Source organism: Haliotis rubra, unplaced genomic scaffold, assembly GCF_003918875.1.
Source record: "Haliotis rubra isolate DU_JTF1 unplaced genomic scaffold, ASM391887v1 Scf93, whole genome shotgun sequence".
Lineage (NCBI taxonomy): Eukaryota > Metazoa > Mollusca > Gastropoda > Lepetellida > Haliotidae > Haliotis > Haliotis rubra.
Window position 1 is genome coordinate 358,687 of NW_025767668.1, and position 16,917 is coordinate 375,603.

General features: G+C 41.7%; 2 protein-coding genes across 4 annotated transcripts in view; one reads left to right on the forward strand and one right to left on the reverse strand.

Moving 5' to 3' along the window:
• Nucleotides 1–5,855, forward strand: part of LOC124264586 (differentially expressed in FDCP 8 homolog A-like) — a 29,827-nt gene extending 23,972 nt beyond the window's left edge. The window contains 6 exon segments of the mRNA XM_046699333.1: nucleotides 568–681; nucleotides 1,769–1,912; nucleotides 1,915–1,992; nucleotides 2,640–2,749; nucleotides 3,693–4,226; nucleotides 4,315–5,855. Coding sequence (XP_046555289.1) covers nucleotides 568–681; nucleotides 1,769–1,912; nucleotides 1,915–1,992; nucleotides 2,640–2,749; nucleotides 3,693–3,759 — 513 coding nt within the window. The 3' untranslated portion in view covers nucleotides 3,760–4,226; nucleotides 4,315–5,855.
• Nucleotides 5,856–7,504: 1,649 nt separating this feature from the next.
• Nucleotides 7,505–16,917, reverse strand: part of LOC124264587 (NADH-cytochrome b5 reductase 3-like) — a 33,791-nt gene continuing 24,378 nt past the window's right edge. For all 3 annotated transcript variants that reach the window (XM_046699335.1, XM_046699334.1, XM_046699336.1), the window contains exons 7-9: nucleotides 13,082–13,167; nucleotides 11,477–11,576; nucleotides 7,505–10,253 (exon numbers count right to left, since the gene is read on the reverse strand). In XM_046699335.1, coding sequence (XP_046555291.1) covers nucleotides 10,081–10,253; nucleotides 11,477–11,576; nucleotides 13,082–13,167 — 359 coding nt within the window. In that variant the 3' untranslated portion in view covers nucleotides 7,505–10,080. The remainder of the gene's footprint in view (nucleotides 10,254–11,476; nucleotides 11,577–13,081; nucleotides 13,168–16,917) is intronic.

Below are 16,917 nucleotides of genomic sequence, written 5' to 3' on the forward strand. Positions count from 1 at the left end.
CTCCAGTTTTAATGCTTCTCAGACAATCAGAACTGCTACCTTTCATAAAGATTAAAAACAAAACAGTCTCAGTGGGTACAGTGGTTACTCAGTGAAAGCTCGTTAATATCACATCATTTGTGAGCTCTCACCTGACAATGTGTTTGTGAACCGCCTCCGTGGTGTAAGAAGTCCGCCCGAGAGGCAAGGTCGCGGTTCGAACATACCAAAAGTTAAAATATAGTACTTGTTGGTCCCTGCCTGGCTCTCGGCATTAATGGGTACAACAATGACTGGTCGGCTCGGAGTCAGTATAATGAGTCTGAGTGGGGTATTCATGCTTCACTGCGGCATGGTATCTCAGTGGGCTAGCACTATAAAACCAGCTTAAGTCTGGGCTAGTACAAGCAGCCGCACATACACATACACACGCATGCACGTTGTCATATGAGCGAAATATTCTCAAGCACGACGTTAAACCCAATTTCACCTCACCTGACAATGTGTTTGTGGTCACGCAATGTGTGATGTGTTAGTACACACCTGACAGTGAGCTCTCACCTGACAGTGTGTGTTTGGTCACTACAGGTGTGTCGGGCGTCCAAGCAGTACCTGAAGCTGATGACCAGCAAGGCTGTGATCCGAATCCAGGACATCAATCCCATGCTGTTCAACTTCGTGGAGGAGCTTAGTGAAATCAAGGTAGGATGGACGTAAAGGGATGATTCATGTGTCCTCTGCAGACCAGTATCATTAAGTTTGATCCCTCATTAACCTTAGGCACCATGTTTCCTGTGCAGAATTACATCCCTTTGATGTGTCAGGATCCAGGGATTGGGTGTTTGAATCCCAGATTTGCCATGATTATAGTCATGGTTTGTCACCCCATTCCTATTCCATCACAACTTTCGACTTTACTTGTTAGTGAGTGAGTTTAGTTTTACGCCACACTCAGCAATATTCCAGCTATATGACGCGGTCTGTAAATAAACGACAAGCATGGGTTACTGAAGGTTCATTCTAACCCGGACCTTCACGGGTCTTCGGCATTACTATCACATAAAGATGTGTTGTATTACATCCTGTAATACTGTAATATAACTGACAACCCATTTAATCATCACACTCAGTCATAAACTGCATACCATACCTGATCTGTAATGTTTGAAGACCATATTCATCAAATTAAGCACCTCACTAACAAGGTGCTCTCTGAACACATTCTACACAAAACTGCTAGTTATTTCTATAATCACCCCCAACTAAGCTCTAAGCATTACAGGATTATCTCTGGAAAATAAAACGTTATATAAGTCATTCTCCTTTCCTTTTCGCTTTGTGGGGCGGTGGGGTAGCCTAGTGGTTAAAGTGTTTGCTCGTCACGCCGAGGACCCGGGTTCGAATCCCCACATGGGTACAATGTGTGAAGCCCATTTCTGGTGTCCCCTGCCGTGATGTTGCTGGAATATTGCTAAAAGCGGCGTAAAACCAAAACTCAGTCAGTCCTTTTCGCTTTGTAAGTGAAATTGTATGTCATGAACTTCGACTTCCACAATGATGATGATACTTTGAAAGTCATCTCTAAAACTGCTATCACAGCTATAATAGAAGTTATTCTCTTACCCTTTGCTCTTTTTTAAGAGAAGGTTGTCCAGAATAAACTTCTACATCATTGAAAGCACATGGATGATGAATGTCATCTCAAAATCTGCAATCAAGGCTGGAATAAAAGTGAGGTGAGCCTCATTGCTTCGTGATTCTCATCAAGATCCTGTTTCTGACGTTACAGAAGCTGCGAGAGGAGATGCTGGTGATGAAGAAGTACATCTTGCTGTGTCCCAGTGCCATGAAGACCAAGCTGTTGCTGCTGCTGCAGGCTCGGCAGCACTTTGTGGAGAGTTCCGACATCTACAGCATGAAGGATCTGATGGACATACAGACAGATACGCGCTGCTGTCTGAACTGGCACAGATCCATTCGGCATGGGCACAGCACATCAAGACAGACTGTGAGGTAAGATCCGTTGACATACAGACATGCACGCTGCTGTCTGAACTGGCACAGATCCACTCGGCATGGGCACAGCACATCAAGACAGACTGTGAGGTAAGATTTGTGGACATACGGATAGATCATCTGTCTGAACTGTAGACATTAATTATTATTTTGATTATTGATAATTTCAAGAGCAAAGGTCATTTGACACACTCAACAATGCATCCAAAGTCATTTGAGCAGGATTGATAGAAATACAACACTTTTGGATTTTATCTCGATTGACCACTTTCTGACATATCCATACAGCCCCTAAGCATCACGAGATAGATGGTATCTTAGATATACATCACAACCAAGTCTTCATATCAACCAATGAAATCATTTGTGACACACTGCGGCACCATTGAGCTGGTAATTTTAAACCACACACCCATACAGTTTTGTTGTGGAATCAAATTAAGGGGTATGTGATGTCCTCAATCTTCATGGATATGTATACACTTTCTCGAATGTAAGGAATGCTTTTCTCTTGGTAAGTAACTTGTATCTAGGAAAAGGAACATTTGCAACAAATTCACTATAATGTTTTGCTTTAATGACTTATAAGCCTGTTTATGCAAAGTTGGATTATAAAGTGTTAAAACATGTTGTTGTGTCCCCAGCTGTGCCAGGCTCGAGGCTTCTTCTGTGAGATGTGTGAGGAGAAGGAGGTGCTGTTTCCATTTGATAACATCGCTGTGGTGTGTTCACAGTGCTCCAATGTCATACACAGGTATGTGTTTATGTAACCTAATACACAATACATGTTTTGTCATACAGGGAGTGTCATGTAACACAAAGATAAATGTCATGTCACACAAAGTAAAATGTCATGTCAAACTCAGATAAATGTCTTGCAATTCAAAAGTAAAATGTCATTGACAGCTAAATGTCATTGGTTACACAGGTTAATGGCATGTCTAGAACAGGTATATGTCATGTCATATGAGGGTGAAGGTCACATATTAGGATTGTAATGTCATACACAGCAAGTTTAATGTCATACATAAGTAAATGTCATATAATGTGATGACATGGTCATGTATTGTGATGACATGGTCATGTATTGTGATGACATGGTGATGTGACATGGTCCGTGATGTAGTGACATGGTCAGGTCATATGAAGGATCCCGGTTGATCCCGATGACGTCATACCAAAAGGCGATAAATGGTGGTACTTGTTGGTCCCTGCCTGGCGATGAGGCATGTAATGGGATACAACAAGGACTGGTGACATGAGTCAGTATAATGATGACTGATATTCATGCTTCACTGCGTATGGTATCTCATGGTCATGCACTATAAAACCATGGTCAGTCTGGGCTAGTACAAGCAGCCATGACATACACATACATAGCATGACATTGTCATAATGTGATGAAATGGTCTCAAGCATTGTGATGTTAAACCATGTATTGTGATGACATGGTCATGTATTGTGATGACATGGTCATGTATTGTGATGACATGGTCATGTATTGTGATGACATCTAATGTGATGACATGGTCATGTATTGTGATGACATGGTCATGTATTGTGATGACATGGTCATGTATTGTGATGACAATGCTGATACAGTAATCCTTTATGTGAATTTCATTAAAATACAGGAAATAATATTTTCATGAGACAGTTAGATGGATGGAGACTGAGTAAGGAAGTTCTTGTTTCAGACACTGTTTTGACAAACGAGGTCAGTGTCCAAGATGTGAGAGGAGAGACAGACGGAAGGTCAACTGATGTAATCAAGTGCCCAGTGACTGACCATTGAGGAATGTTCAGATGAACAGGTCACCTTAAATAATCAAGTCCATTGACCATTCCAGTGCCCTGTTACTGAGGGAATCAATGGAAATATGAACAGAGTGTCATCTGACCCCATCCAGTGTCAATTGTCAATGACAGATGAGACGCAGATGTCAGGTCAGCTGAACATTGTGTGGCCTTTGACAGGTCACTGACAACCAAGAATGTCAGAGGAGACATAAACAGAAGGTCATCTGTACTCATGAGAGATGGAAGGTCAGTTGATCTCATCCTGTGCCCTCTGATAAGTTGTTAGAATGGAAATCAACAGAGAGATGAACAAAGGGTCAGCTGAACTTTCCAGTGGCTACAATGACAGAGGAGAGACACACAGAGGTCAACTGAGCTCCTCCAGTGTGCACATGGTCAACTGACCTCCTACAGTGCCCACGTAGAAGTCAGTCCAGTGCCCTCAAGAAGTCAACTGACCTCTCCCTCAGTGCCTCCAGTGACTATGGAAGTCAACTGACCTCCAGTGCCCTCATGGAGATCCTAAGTGCTGACCTCCAGTGCCCACATGGAAGTCAGCTGACCTCCAGTGCCCTCATGGAGATCAACTGACCTCCAGTGACTAAATAGAGGTCAACTGACCTCCTCCAGTGCCCATTAGGCAAGGATTCCAGGCCAGTGCTAGATACTGAAATTGTCTGTGTGAAGATTGTGAATCAGGAGTTGTGTGAAGAGAAGGAAAAGACAGGGTGTCAGGAGATCTCACAGGTTAAAACAGGGCCTTAGACTGTTAGCGATATATGTGATAATACCTTTACAAATTGTAAATATACCATATATGTTGGGTCGTGATAGTTTAAACGATTGTCAACTCATCTCACCTCACCTTAAAACTACCGACCCAAGAACACTGATATGGTGAGAACAAGTTGTGTTAAAGCTCAGTACCTCAGCTATAAAATACAAACTTTGTGGAAAGTTTTCTTTCTTTTTTTCTTCTTTGAATAATTGTGTATCAAAAGCAAGATATGATGCAGGCTATTCATTTAACATGAAAGATAATGGTTGTATATACTTCCTCAGGGAGTAGGGTTTGTGTATTGTGTCAAGTATATCTCGTCATTTTGTGACGTGTCAGGCTGAGTTTGTGTTGCCTTATTTTAAGTATGAACAACTGGGCATCATCAACAGGTAGCTATCTCATTTTTGCTTGGAAAACAATATAAGGGCTAAAATTCTAAAAATATATATTTTATTTAAATTTTAGTTCTCACTGGACCCTAGATAATTTGTTACAAATATTACATTATGCACTGTCATGACTAGTATCTAGCGCCTTCTTTTACTACTATTTCTATCTGGTATATTAGGATATATTACTATGTGCTGCTACTGCTTTTTGGAGGGTCTAATGTGGAATTACACAAAGTATTTGATTAAGACTTCAATTTTTATGGAAACCCCAGTTGCTGGATATGTTAGATTGCAGAGTTTGTGTGCTGGTGATTACCGGTAGGTGCTTTACTCTGAGAATACCAGATGGGACTCAACCCAAAAAGTACTGGAATTTGTACTTCATTAATAAGTTGCCATCCCAAAACATATTCATTCCATAGAGTTTGTCAATGCATAGCTTGGCATTTGCTTATTGTTTTCCAGATCACTCATCAACTTTAAATGTTTAGTATTCTTCAAGTTGTGGTGAAAAAAAGTGATTTGAGGAAATTCCAAAATGTTAGTTTTTAAACAATTTACTCTCAAACAAACTGGCTGACTCCTCTTTTACTCAGCAACATCCATAGCTCTTGTGGGGATTATGAAGAGCTTTAACCATTCTAATTATTTATAATTATTTTCATTTCAGCATAGTATCAAAACTGTACAACATGTAGCAGGTTATCAGAACTAAGTTGTATCACAGAGGACAAGCTCAAGGAAGAGTTGATCCATACATATCATACATATTTGTAAAGTGTCATATAAATATATATATGTGCATGACTGTATATGGCGAACAAATGTAAATATATTTATTCAAATGTGTACATGTGGAGTGATATTAAATGAGCGATATTTATGTATGAACACGTCTTGTTATTGTTGTATAAATGAGTTAGTGAGTGTGGTATAGTGGACCATCTTTGTGGTGTAGAGGATAGGCACTGCCCAGAGAAGCAGGTTGAGTGTTTGATTACCACTCGCCTCGCACCAAAAGTTGGTACTTTTTACCCTTCCTGGTATTTGGCATTCAGGAGACAAAAGCAAGGACTTGACAGCTGGAGTGAGCGAGTTACCGGTAAGTTTTACGCCACTTTTAGCAATATTCCAGCAATATCACAGCAGAGGACACCAGAAATGGGATTCACGCCAGGGTCTTCAGCATGACAAGCGAACGCTTTAACCCCAAGACTACCCCACCATCTCCTATTGTCGGCTTGAAGTCTGTGGTGGTGGTGGAATTGGGTTTAACGTCATGCTTGAGAATATTTCGCTCATATGACGACGTGCATGCGTGTGTATGTGTATGTGGCGTCTGCTTGTACTAGCCCAGACTGAAGCTGGTTTTATAGTGCTAGCCCACTGAGATACCATGCCACAGTGAAGCATGAATACCCCACTCAGACACATTATACTGACTCCGAGCCGACCAGTCCTTGTTGTACCCATTAATGCCGAGCGCCAGGCAGGGACCAACAAGTACCATATTTTAACGTCTTTTGGTATGACACAGTCGGGGATCGAACCCGCGACCTTCCGCACTCCGGGCAGACCCTCTAACCACTACACCACGGAGGCGGTCACTTGAAGTCTGTACATATGTTGGTGTGGCATAGTACTTCAGTGGGCTAGCACTATGAAACGAGCATGTCGGAACTGGTATGTGTGCAGAGATGCCAACCTCTACGATTTTATCGTAGTCACTACGAATTTTAGCCTCAAACTACGCCAATACGATTGCACTAAAAATTCTACGAAATTTGAAGAAAGTTCATTAAAATTTGGATATACATGTAGACCAAAAAACATATTTTCACCAAAAAGAGACAAGAATAGTAATGGAAATCTGCAGCTGGAGGTATGTGAAATTATAGCTTCACTCTGGATTAGTGTAATGTTATCTTTCTCAGAATCCATCATGATTTTAAGTATTAGTTGACTACTAATTTTATGGTCAAACTACTAAGTTCGATCCTTGAAACTACTATTTGCAACACTTTTGGGTTGGCATCTCTGCATGTGCATGTGCAATATTTTCAGTAACCTAGAATACCGTGTTAAAGCCCATCTCACAATATAAGAGCTCAAAAGACTGGCCAAACTGGAGGTCTAAAACACAGTAGATGTCAGTATGACAGCAAGGAAACGCCTTGTTTTTACTGGTGGTTCTCATTCAACCATAATATATGCGCTACCTAATAATGTTAACATCGGGATGAATGTGGAACTTTGTGGCTGCTTGTCCCAGTCCAGACTAATGCAGTTGTTATTGTACAAGAGTCTACTGATATACCAGGCATTAACATGAAGTGTGTGTGTGTCCGTGCGCGCGTGCCCAGCATCAGGAAAACAGATACCACCATCTTGTAATGTCTTTTGGTATGAAAATAGAGGCTTGGACCACCTTAGCCTTCCATAAAAAATGAGGCTTGGACCACCGTAGCCTTCCATAAAAAATGAGGCTTGGACCACCGTAGCCTTCCATAAAAAATAACAATCGAAACTTCACAAATGAAAAGATAACAGAATTTTATTTCTTTTCCACAAGACTTCAGGCTCACCAACATGGCTCTCAAGCAGATTTCAGCCATCAATTATCTTTGAACTGTTACACATTTTACATAATATTGCATGGCTTCAACAAATATTACAGCACTGTTACATGTGTACAGGATATTTATTCTGCAGTCTTCTCCTTTAAGCTCTGAATTGTGCCAATGCAGGCTTTAGATACATGTGTGCACAGATACTCTTTGATAACAACTGTTATCATGGATGACACTTCTTAGCATGTGTAACATTTATATTATTTTGTATCATATAACAGGAATTTATCCAAATATATTCTACACATTAATCCCTTCATTTTGTTTACAAGGAAACATTCAGCATCCTTGATTCCATATGAGAAACAAAATGAAAGGCTGATAAAATGTTGCATATGTATAAGGTATTTTTTTAAAAAAAGATCTAAATAATATTATTCAGATGTATCAAAGAGTAACTGGTTATGAAAAATGCAAAAGATTACATTAGCTAATAGAAAATTCTAATAAAGAAATAACATATATTATACCGATAATGCAAAACTCTGACAAATTGAAACTTATACCATACCCTCAAAAACAAGCAGCAAACAAGTGAATGTATAACATAATTCAGTTAACATTCTGTAATATCTGACGTCAACTAGTTGTATTGATACCAGCCATTGTTGTAGCCCCACTTTGCTGTTCCAGTATATCCTGAGTGACAGGTATTACAGATTCATACAATATCGTCACAATGCCTGATAACATGTTTATAGCACTTTTGGGAATATCACTTTACTCACTGATTGGGTATAAACACAAATACTCTCCGAGTATACAAGAAAACTAATGGCAGTTATGGCCACACGCACACACAGTCCTGCTACGTCTACGTCCACATCCAAACATCATCTGTCCGTGTTAAAGGGCTGACCAGCTCATCGGGGAGGGGAAGAGATGAAAAGGGGAGGGGAATGTTTCAAAAAAGAATATTTTTTTCAAAGACTTTGTTAAGTCATCAAATCCTTTCCTCTCAAAGGGGAGACAATTCTCCTTATTTTACAGAACACTTCATTTTTCAGGATAACCGGCATGTCCAGCAAACAGTTATAATTTGTGTGTAAAACCTGAGGCAAAATTATACTTTTTAAAAATAAAGAAATACCAACAATTTCCCCAACATCAAATTGTCAGGCACTACATAATATACAGTGAGTGAGTTTAGTCTTACGCCGCTCTTAGCAATATTCCAGCAATATCACGGCATGGGACGACACCAGAAATGGGCTCCATATATTGTACCCATGTGGGGAATTGAACCCAGGTCTTCGGTGTGATGAGTGAACGCTTTAACCACTAGGCTATCCCACCGCCCCTCACTACATTACAAGGCCTCATATCTCAGTGTATGTTGTAACAGCTGTAGAGCCAAGACTCTCGTAAATCTCTGGTAATAAGCTCAGCACTACTGCTGCAAACCACCTTCACAGAGACATTGCTATCTTGCCACTTTCAGGCCCTCTGGAGAGAGGACTCTGAAACTGGGACAGACTTAGGTGAAGGTCACAGTGATTATGCTGTTTCCTTTCCCACTGATTGTGGTTGACATGCCCTGAGGACGGATGATGTTTGGAATGCTTCAAAGAACATTCATCCTGGTTACAAGCACACAACAAAGTATCAAGGACAAAATAGTTTCTACAAGTGTTCACAGAAATGCTTCCAATAAGGTCTCAGTGTTAGACACACAGCACGTCTGCTCTCTTTAATCACCAACTTGGATAGAAAATAAAAGAAACACCTGACAGATATTGAACATAATGCTGGATTATTGCCATTTCATAAACTTATTGTCCAGAAGAAAAGACAAATTCCCTGTAGTAAAAATCTGTCATCTTCTACAAAATTCAAATATACACTGACAAAAGAGAGTTGCCTACTATGCGTTCAACACAAATTGATTATTCTAGATTACATGTCTGTACAGACCAAATATGGGGAAGACAGATGAAGGAGAGAAGTCAGCAATAGGGGTCCATCTGGATCTCCTCCTGGATGTCCTGCTGGAGCTCCTTCAGGATGGGTGCCAGAAGACATGTGCATCATCTTCAGAGGTAGACACAGCCACCAGTCAATTAGTTCGAGACTATTGAAAATTTAGAGGGATGTCATTTTCTCCCAAAATCTGGTCCGACATGACCTGCTGACAAGTTCGATATGTGTCTACCGCTGATCTTGATGGGAAGACGGTGGAAAGCCCAACACACATTAATCTGAGACGAACTCATCTGCATCAGATGTTGCAACACTAATACTGCAGCATGAGTATTTTTTAAGAAAAAATAATATAAAAAGCATGTGTATCTTTTCTTTAAATATGCTTGAGGCTGAATTCTAAAAAAATAAATCATAAACTATTAAATCTGCAAATTTGATAAAATTAAATCGGCAGTGCACACAGGCGATGTGTTTATTTCCACCATGACCTCTCTTTTCCCATGGACGTCAGACTGATTTTCCAGCTGGGCATATGAAAGACTTGGGTGGTTGTAGCATCTCAGTAGGCGAATCTCATGTTGGTTGCGTAGCTGAGCTTGTCTAAATTAGGGAGGCAGGCAAAGTTGATCATGGGTGGGGGGCCACACATGAGGACAAGGGTTTCCTCACTGGGTGGGGGCAGGTGCTTCTTGATCATCTCATCACTTACAAAGCCCTTGCTGTAGCTCCATCCTGAAACAAAGAAGAGTGAGTGAGTATCATTTGAGCCCATTTAGTAAATGGCCTTCACAAAAACGCTTTAATCAGAAGGCTACCCCACTGCCCCAAAACAAGGAAGAAGTTCAGAATGTTTCTATTTCTGGGTCTACAGATTTTATCCAAATATCAGAGTCTGATGAAATAATTAGAAGAAACGATGACAAAAATTCGGATTTGTTTTCCGAAGAGTGAATACTGTGTTTATATCTTAGCCAAAGTAACCAGGACCTCTAAGTGACAAGCTGTCACCAGGAAGAAAACAAATGTCTATTTACTTTGCTATTTCTTCTTTGTTTGGTATATCAGTAAACTAACAGTAGTATCATACATGCACCATTATGTTTATAGACTCAAAGCTAATCAGTTTCAATGACCAAGACAAGCCAAGTGAGACTTTCCCTCAAATTACTTGTCCTACATCGGTTTGCTGATAATAATCATTAACAATAATGAAGGAAGAGTATGCGATACGATGATCACATGACAGAGGCCATAACCACACACCAGGTTCAGCATCACACTCTCTTAAGATAACTGCCAGGTAATCAAGCAAATACATAGTGAAACGTATATACCACAAAAAAGGGAAAGGACAACCCAATTCTTCCAAATCATTAAATTAGAAAAGTTAATCTGTCACGTAATCATTTTCCTCAAAGTAGTGTACAGAAGAAAGGCTTGAAAATGTTACACAAACAGTCCTCAGTAATGCAATTGACTGCGCCTCTTTTCAATAACAGTTAACAGACAATATATTTTTGGTACAATCACAATTAAGCATGTAAATTTCTGAGTAAAAATGAAATTTTTAGAGTATAATTAATACTTATACTATCCTGACTCATGCTTATTGCTTGTCTCCTTTCCCTTCGAATGGTAGTGGAACACTTGAATCCCTTGAGGTTCCCAAAGGACGATAAATACACTCACCCACGAGTTACCTCCCTTGCCCTTTCCCACGCAAACCATATCATGTGACGTGCCCATACTTGTCACTCTCTCCTTATTTTCCGTATATTTATATGTCCGCTTCGGGAACTACAGGGATTCAAGTGTTCCACTACCATTTGAAAGGGAAAGGGAGATAAGCAAAAGATCATGAGTCAGGATAAGGAAAAAACCTGTGTTTTATGTTTTATCTGTACAATGGTCACACTATTTCTTATTACCAGTGCTAGACACAAGTTACCACTCACCCTCCTTGGGCCTGTCCAGGGTGTACCACAGATGGAATCTGCTGGGATACTTGTTCTGGATCTCCTCCAGTTCGGGACGCAGCAGTATATCGTCTTCAGTCTGTGAAAACAGGGGAGTCTATGTACATGTCGGGAAAACATTTGCCAAGTAAGAATGCTTTGATTCCCCTTTATAACAGAATTTTCATTACATCACTGCAGCCTTGAGCTATGCAGATTATTCACCCCTCTGGTGATAAGCATAAGTACAGGTCAAGGATTGACAAACCAAGAATAATAACCAGGTACAATCTAGTGTTACACTGACAATTACAGGATCCTGGTAACAAAGGGATGTAACTCTGTAAAACAACTGCTTCTTAGATAATATCTGGAAAAATACATGCACATACCTAGACACAATTCAGGGTGTGTATATGTATATGTATATGAGGAGAGGGCTGTTAACAAGTAATGGCAACACCATTATCATATCTATATATCAAATATAACCCCTGCACATTTAGTTTACTACTGCAACACTGTCCTCCCTAAGATGGTTGAAGCTGTGGAAAAGTAGTGAGGTGAGGTGAAATTGGGTTTAACGCCGAGTAGTTTGAGAATATTTCTTCATATGACTCAATTGGACGGCATGTGCATGTGTATGTGCAGTTGCTTGTACTTGTAGCTGGTTTTATAGCAAGCTAGCCCACTGAGATACCATGCCGCAGTGAATACCCCATTCAGACATAGCCCAGACTCCGAGCCGGTTTTAGTCCTTGTTGTACCCATTAATGCCAGCCCAGGGACCAACAAGTACATTCCCTATTTTAACGCCGTCTTTTGGTATGACGTGGTCGCGGATCTAACCCGCTCTTCTGCTCTCCGGGCGGACGCTTGAAACCACTACACCTCGCGGCGGTTTGGAAAAATGTGAAGTAGTGACCCGGGAACAAGTCAGCTCCACCACAATATACTGTTACGGAGTATATAGACAGCCAAGGAATGACCCTTGTGCCGACGCCTCATCCCTCATATAGTCCTTAGCACCGTCTTGACTTCTGGTTCTTCCCAATATTGAAAGAACGACTGGCTGGCAGGAAATTTTCACAGATACAAGACCTTTCAAAAGCCATGATTTCAGAACTCAAAGACATACCAAAAAGACGATTACCATAATGCCTTTAATAAGTGGCTGACCAAATTGCACCTCAAATTGCATGCATAGAGAGAGTAGGGGAGTACTTCAAGGAATGTGAAAATCTCAACTTTGTATGTTAATGCAGTATGTTTTAACACTCTTGTTGCCATTACTTATTGAACAGCCCTCGTATATATGTGTGGGGGGAATGGGGGGGTTGCACACACCCCTTCTCCCCTTGAAAAAAAAAATTCCCTGAGGAGCAGGTTATCCCTAACCTTTGGACTTCATGATATATATATGTACACCCCCCTTCTCCAACATCATGGGTCCGCCCCTGCTATTCCATGAAGCTCAGAGCACAAAGATAGCTTTGTGGTAAATAGCCATGGTTTGGCAAACAGCAGTTCTATCTGAGGCCGAACAAATCATTGTACAACAACTTCCTTTTAACCTTTTTCTCATGACAAGGCAGAGAATCTGACCTGGTTGGCAAACAGCAGCCACATCTCCGTGGTGTCATCCGGGTCCTTGAGGGACTGGCGCACCAACTGCAGCATCGGGGTAATACCTGAGTGGGAAGTCATTGAGTCACAACAGAGTCAAACACACACATACAACATAACAGAATACAATTTTACAGGCATGAACTGGCCTGCCATATATTATGAATGTAGATTAACCAAATTTTGAGGACCCAAAAAAGCTTGGGGTCACAAGGGGTCACAAGGATGACTGACTGACTGAGTCTAGTTTTACGCCACTTTTAGCAATATTCCACCAATATCACGGCAGGGGACACCAGAAATGGGCTTCAAACATTGTACCCATGTGGGGAATCGAACCCGGGTCTTCGGCGTGACAGCCAATGCTTTAACCACTAGGCTACCCCACTGCCCCTTAATATTACAGGCGTGAACTGGCCTACCATTTATGAATGTAGATTAACCAAATTTTGAGGACCACAAAAAGCTTTCTGTACAAAGGGGTCACAAGGATGAATCACACCAGATTCATACACAATCTACACAGTCCAAAATTCTACAGAATAGGTTGTTAAGAAAATATTACAGTCATACACTGGCCTATACATGAAATGAAAGTTGGTTGGGAATACCCCTCCTTGGGCCTGTCCAGGGTGTACCACAGATGGAATCTGCTGGGATACTTGTTCTGGATCTCCTCCAGTTCGGGACGCAGCAGTATATCGTCTTCAGTCTGTGAAAACAGGGGAGTCTATGTACATGTCGGGAAAACATTTGCCAAGTAAGAATGCTTTGATTCCCCTTTATAACAGAATTTTCATTATATCACTGCAGCCTTGAGCTATGCGGATTATTCACCCCTCTGGTGATAAGCATAAGTACAGGTCAAGGATTGACAAACCAGGTCAAACCAAGAATAATAACCAGGTACAATCTAGTGTTACACTGACAATTACAGGATCCTGGTAACAAAGGGATGTAACTCTGTAAAACAACTGCTTCTTAGATAATATCTGGAAAAATACATGCACATACCTAGACACAATTCAGGAGTGTATATGTATATGTATATGTTAGAGGGCTGTTCAACAAGTAATGGCAACACCATTATCATATCTATATATCAAATATAACCCCTGCACATTTAGTTTACTACTGCAACACTGTCCTCCCTAAGATGGTTGAAGCTGTGGAAAAGTAGTGAGGTGAGGTGAAATTGGGTTTAACGTCGTGCTTGAGAATATTTCGCTCATATGACGACGACGTGCATGCGTGTGTATGTGTATGTGCAGCTGCTTGTACTAGCCCAGACTGAAGCTGGTTTTATAGTGCTAGCCCACTGAGATACCATGCCGCAGTGAAGCATGAATACCCCATTCAGACACATTATACTGACTCCGAGCCGACCAGTCCTTGTTGTACCCATTAATGCCGAGCGCCAGGCAGGGACCAACAAGTACCCTATTTTAACGTCTTTTGGTATGACGTGGTCGTGGATCGAACCCGCGCCCTTCTGCTCTCCGGGCGGACGCTCTAACCACTACACCACGAAGGCGGTTTGGAAAAGTAGTGACCTGAGACGGGAACAAGTCGCGACCTGCTCCACCATGACAATGCGAGTCCCCACAAGAAAAAGGCTGTTACGGAGTATATAGACAGCCAAGGAATGACCCTTGTGCCTCATCCCCTATATAGTCCCGACCTAGCACCGTGTGACTTCTGGTTCTTCCCAATATTGAAAGAACGACTGGCTGGCAGGAAATTTTCACAGATACAAGACCTTTCAAAAGCCGTGATTTCAGAACTCAAAGACATACCAAAAGACGATTACCATAATGCCTTTAATAAGTGGCTCGACCGCCTCAAATTATGCATAGAGAGAGTAGGGGAGTACTTCGAAGGAATGTGAAAATCTCAACTTTGTATGTTAATGCAGTATGTTTTTACATTCTTGTTGCCATTACTTATTGAACAGCCCTTGCATATATGTGTGTGGGGGGGATGGGGGGGTTGCACACACCCCTTCTCCCCTTGAAAAAAAAATTCCCTGAGGAGCAGGTTACCCCTAACCTTTGGACTTCATGATATATGTACACCCCCTTCTCCAAAATCATGGGTCCGCCCCTGCTATTCCATGAAGCTCAAAGCACAAAGATCACTTTGTGGAACATAGCCATGGTTTGGCAAACAGCAGTTCTATCTGAGGCCGAACAAATCATTGTACAACAACTTCCTTTAACCTTTTTGTCATGACAAGGCAGAGAATCTGACCTGGTTGGCAAACAGCAGCCACATCTCCGTGGTGTCATCTGGGTCCTTGAGGGACTGGCGGACCAACTGCAGCATCGGGGTAATACCTGAGTAGGAAGTCATTGAGTCACAGCTGAGTCAAAAACACACATACAACATTACAGAATAGGTTGTTCAGTAATATTACAGGCATGAACTGGCCTGCCATATATGAATGTAGATTAACCAAATTTTGAGGACCAAAAAAAGCTTTCTGTTGAAAGGGGTCACAAGGATGACTGACTGACTGACTGAGTCTAGTTTTATGCCGCTTTTAGCAATATTCCAGCAATATCATGGCGGGGGACACCAGAAATGGGCTTCAAACATTGTACCCATGTGGGGAATCGAACCCGGGTCTTCGGCGTGACAGCCAATGCTTTAACCACTAGGCTACCCCACTGCCCCTTAATATTACAGGCATGAACTGGCCTACCATATATGAATGTAGATTAACCAAATTTTGAGGACCACAAAAAGCTTTCTGTAGAAAGGGGTCACAAGGACGGATCACACCAGATTCATACACAATCTACACAGTCCAAAATTCTACAGAATAGGTTGTTAAGAAATATTACAGTCATACACTGGCCTATACATGAAATGAAAGTTGGTTGGGAATACAGTTTACAAGTCTGATCGCTTCAATGTAACTGTCTTTGTAATGGCAAGATGGAGGGAATACATTGCTGCTCTTCTTGGGTTGTGTGTGGAGCTTAGTTTCGTTTTGTTGCAGCAGTCTGGCAATAATTGACATCGTCCCCATTAATCCACACAATTTGGAAACTATCGTTTATTTATTATCACTGGATATTTATATAGTGCACTTATCCACGCACTAGTGTATGTTCAAGGCGCTGGTATGTTTCAAGGCTGTCAATCTCAACGTATTTTTATCAGTTCTTCCGGGGATTTCCCATCCTAAAAGAGTTCTTCACGGCGAGGTACCCATTCACAGCTGGGTGGACTGGGACACATAGTCACAGTACTTTGTCCAAGTTTTACTGCACGTTGCTGTACCCGCAACTAGGTGTTTGCACGTATTCATGCGGCCACCATCTGGTCATCTATCAACAGATTCGTGGGTTCGTTTAAGTGCACAGGATTGTGTACTGTACACTAGGGTTTGTGACAACACTGAAAGAGTCTGCACACAAAGTGGACTCCACGGTTTTTACCACCGGTCACGGGTGGGCTCGATCCCAGCACCTCATGCTCGCTAGATCACTAGCCTGGCGCCTTAGCCAGCTCGCCCACCGCGCCTCATGGTGGGCAATACGATGACATGTACCAACCAAATGAGTGAACCTGACAGCTTGACCCTGTCCATCACCTCTTACACATGAGTGAGCAATACTTTAGCAATATCACGGCGGGGGGACACCAGAAATGGGCTTCACCCATTGTACCCATGTGGGGAATTGAACCTGGGTCTTCGGCGTGACGGGCGGAGGCTTTAACCACTAGGCTACCTCACCGCCCCTCAAGCATGGGGTGATCAATGTCATTTCTAGCCTGAATATTTATGATGGTTGAATCTGGGACAC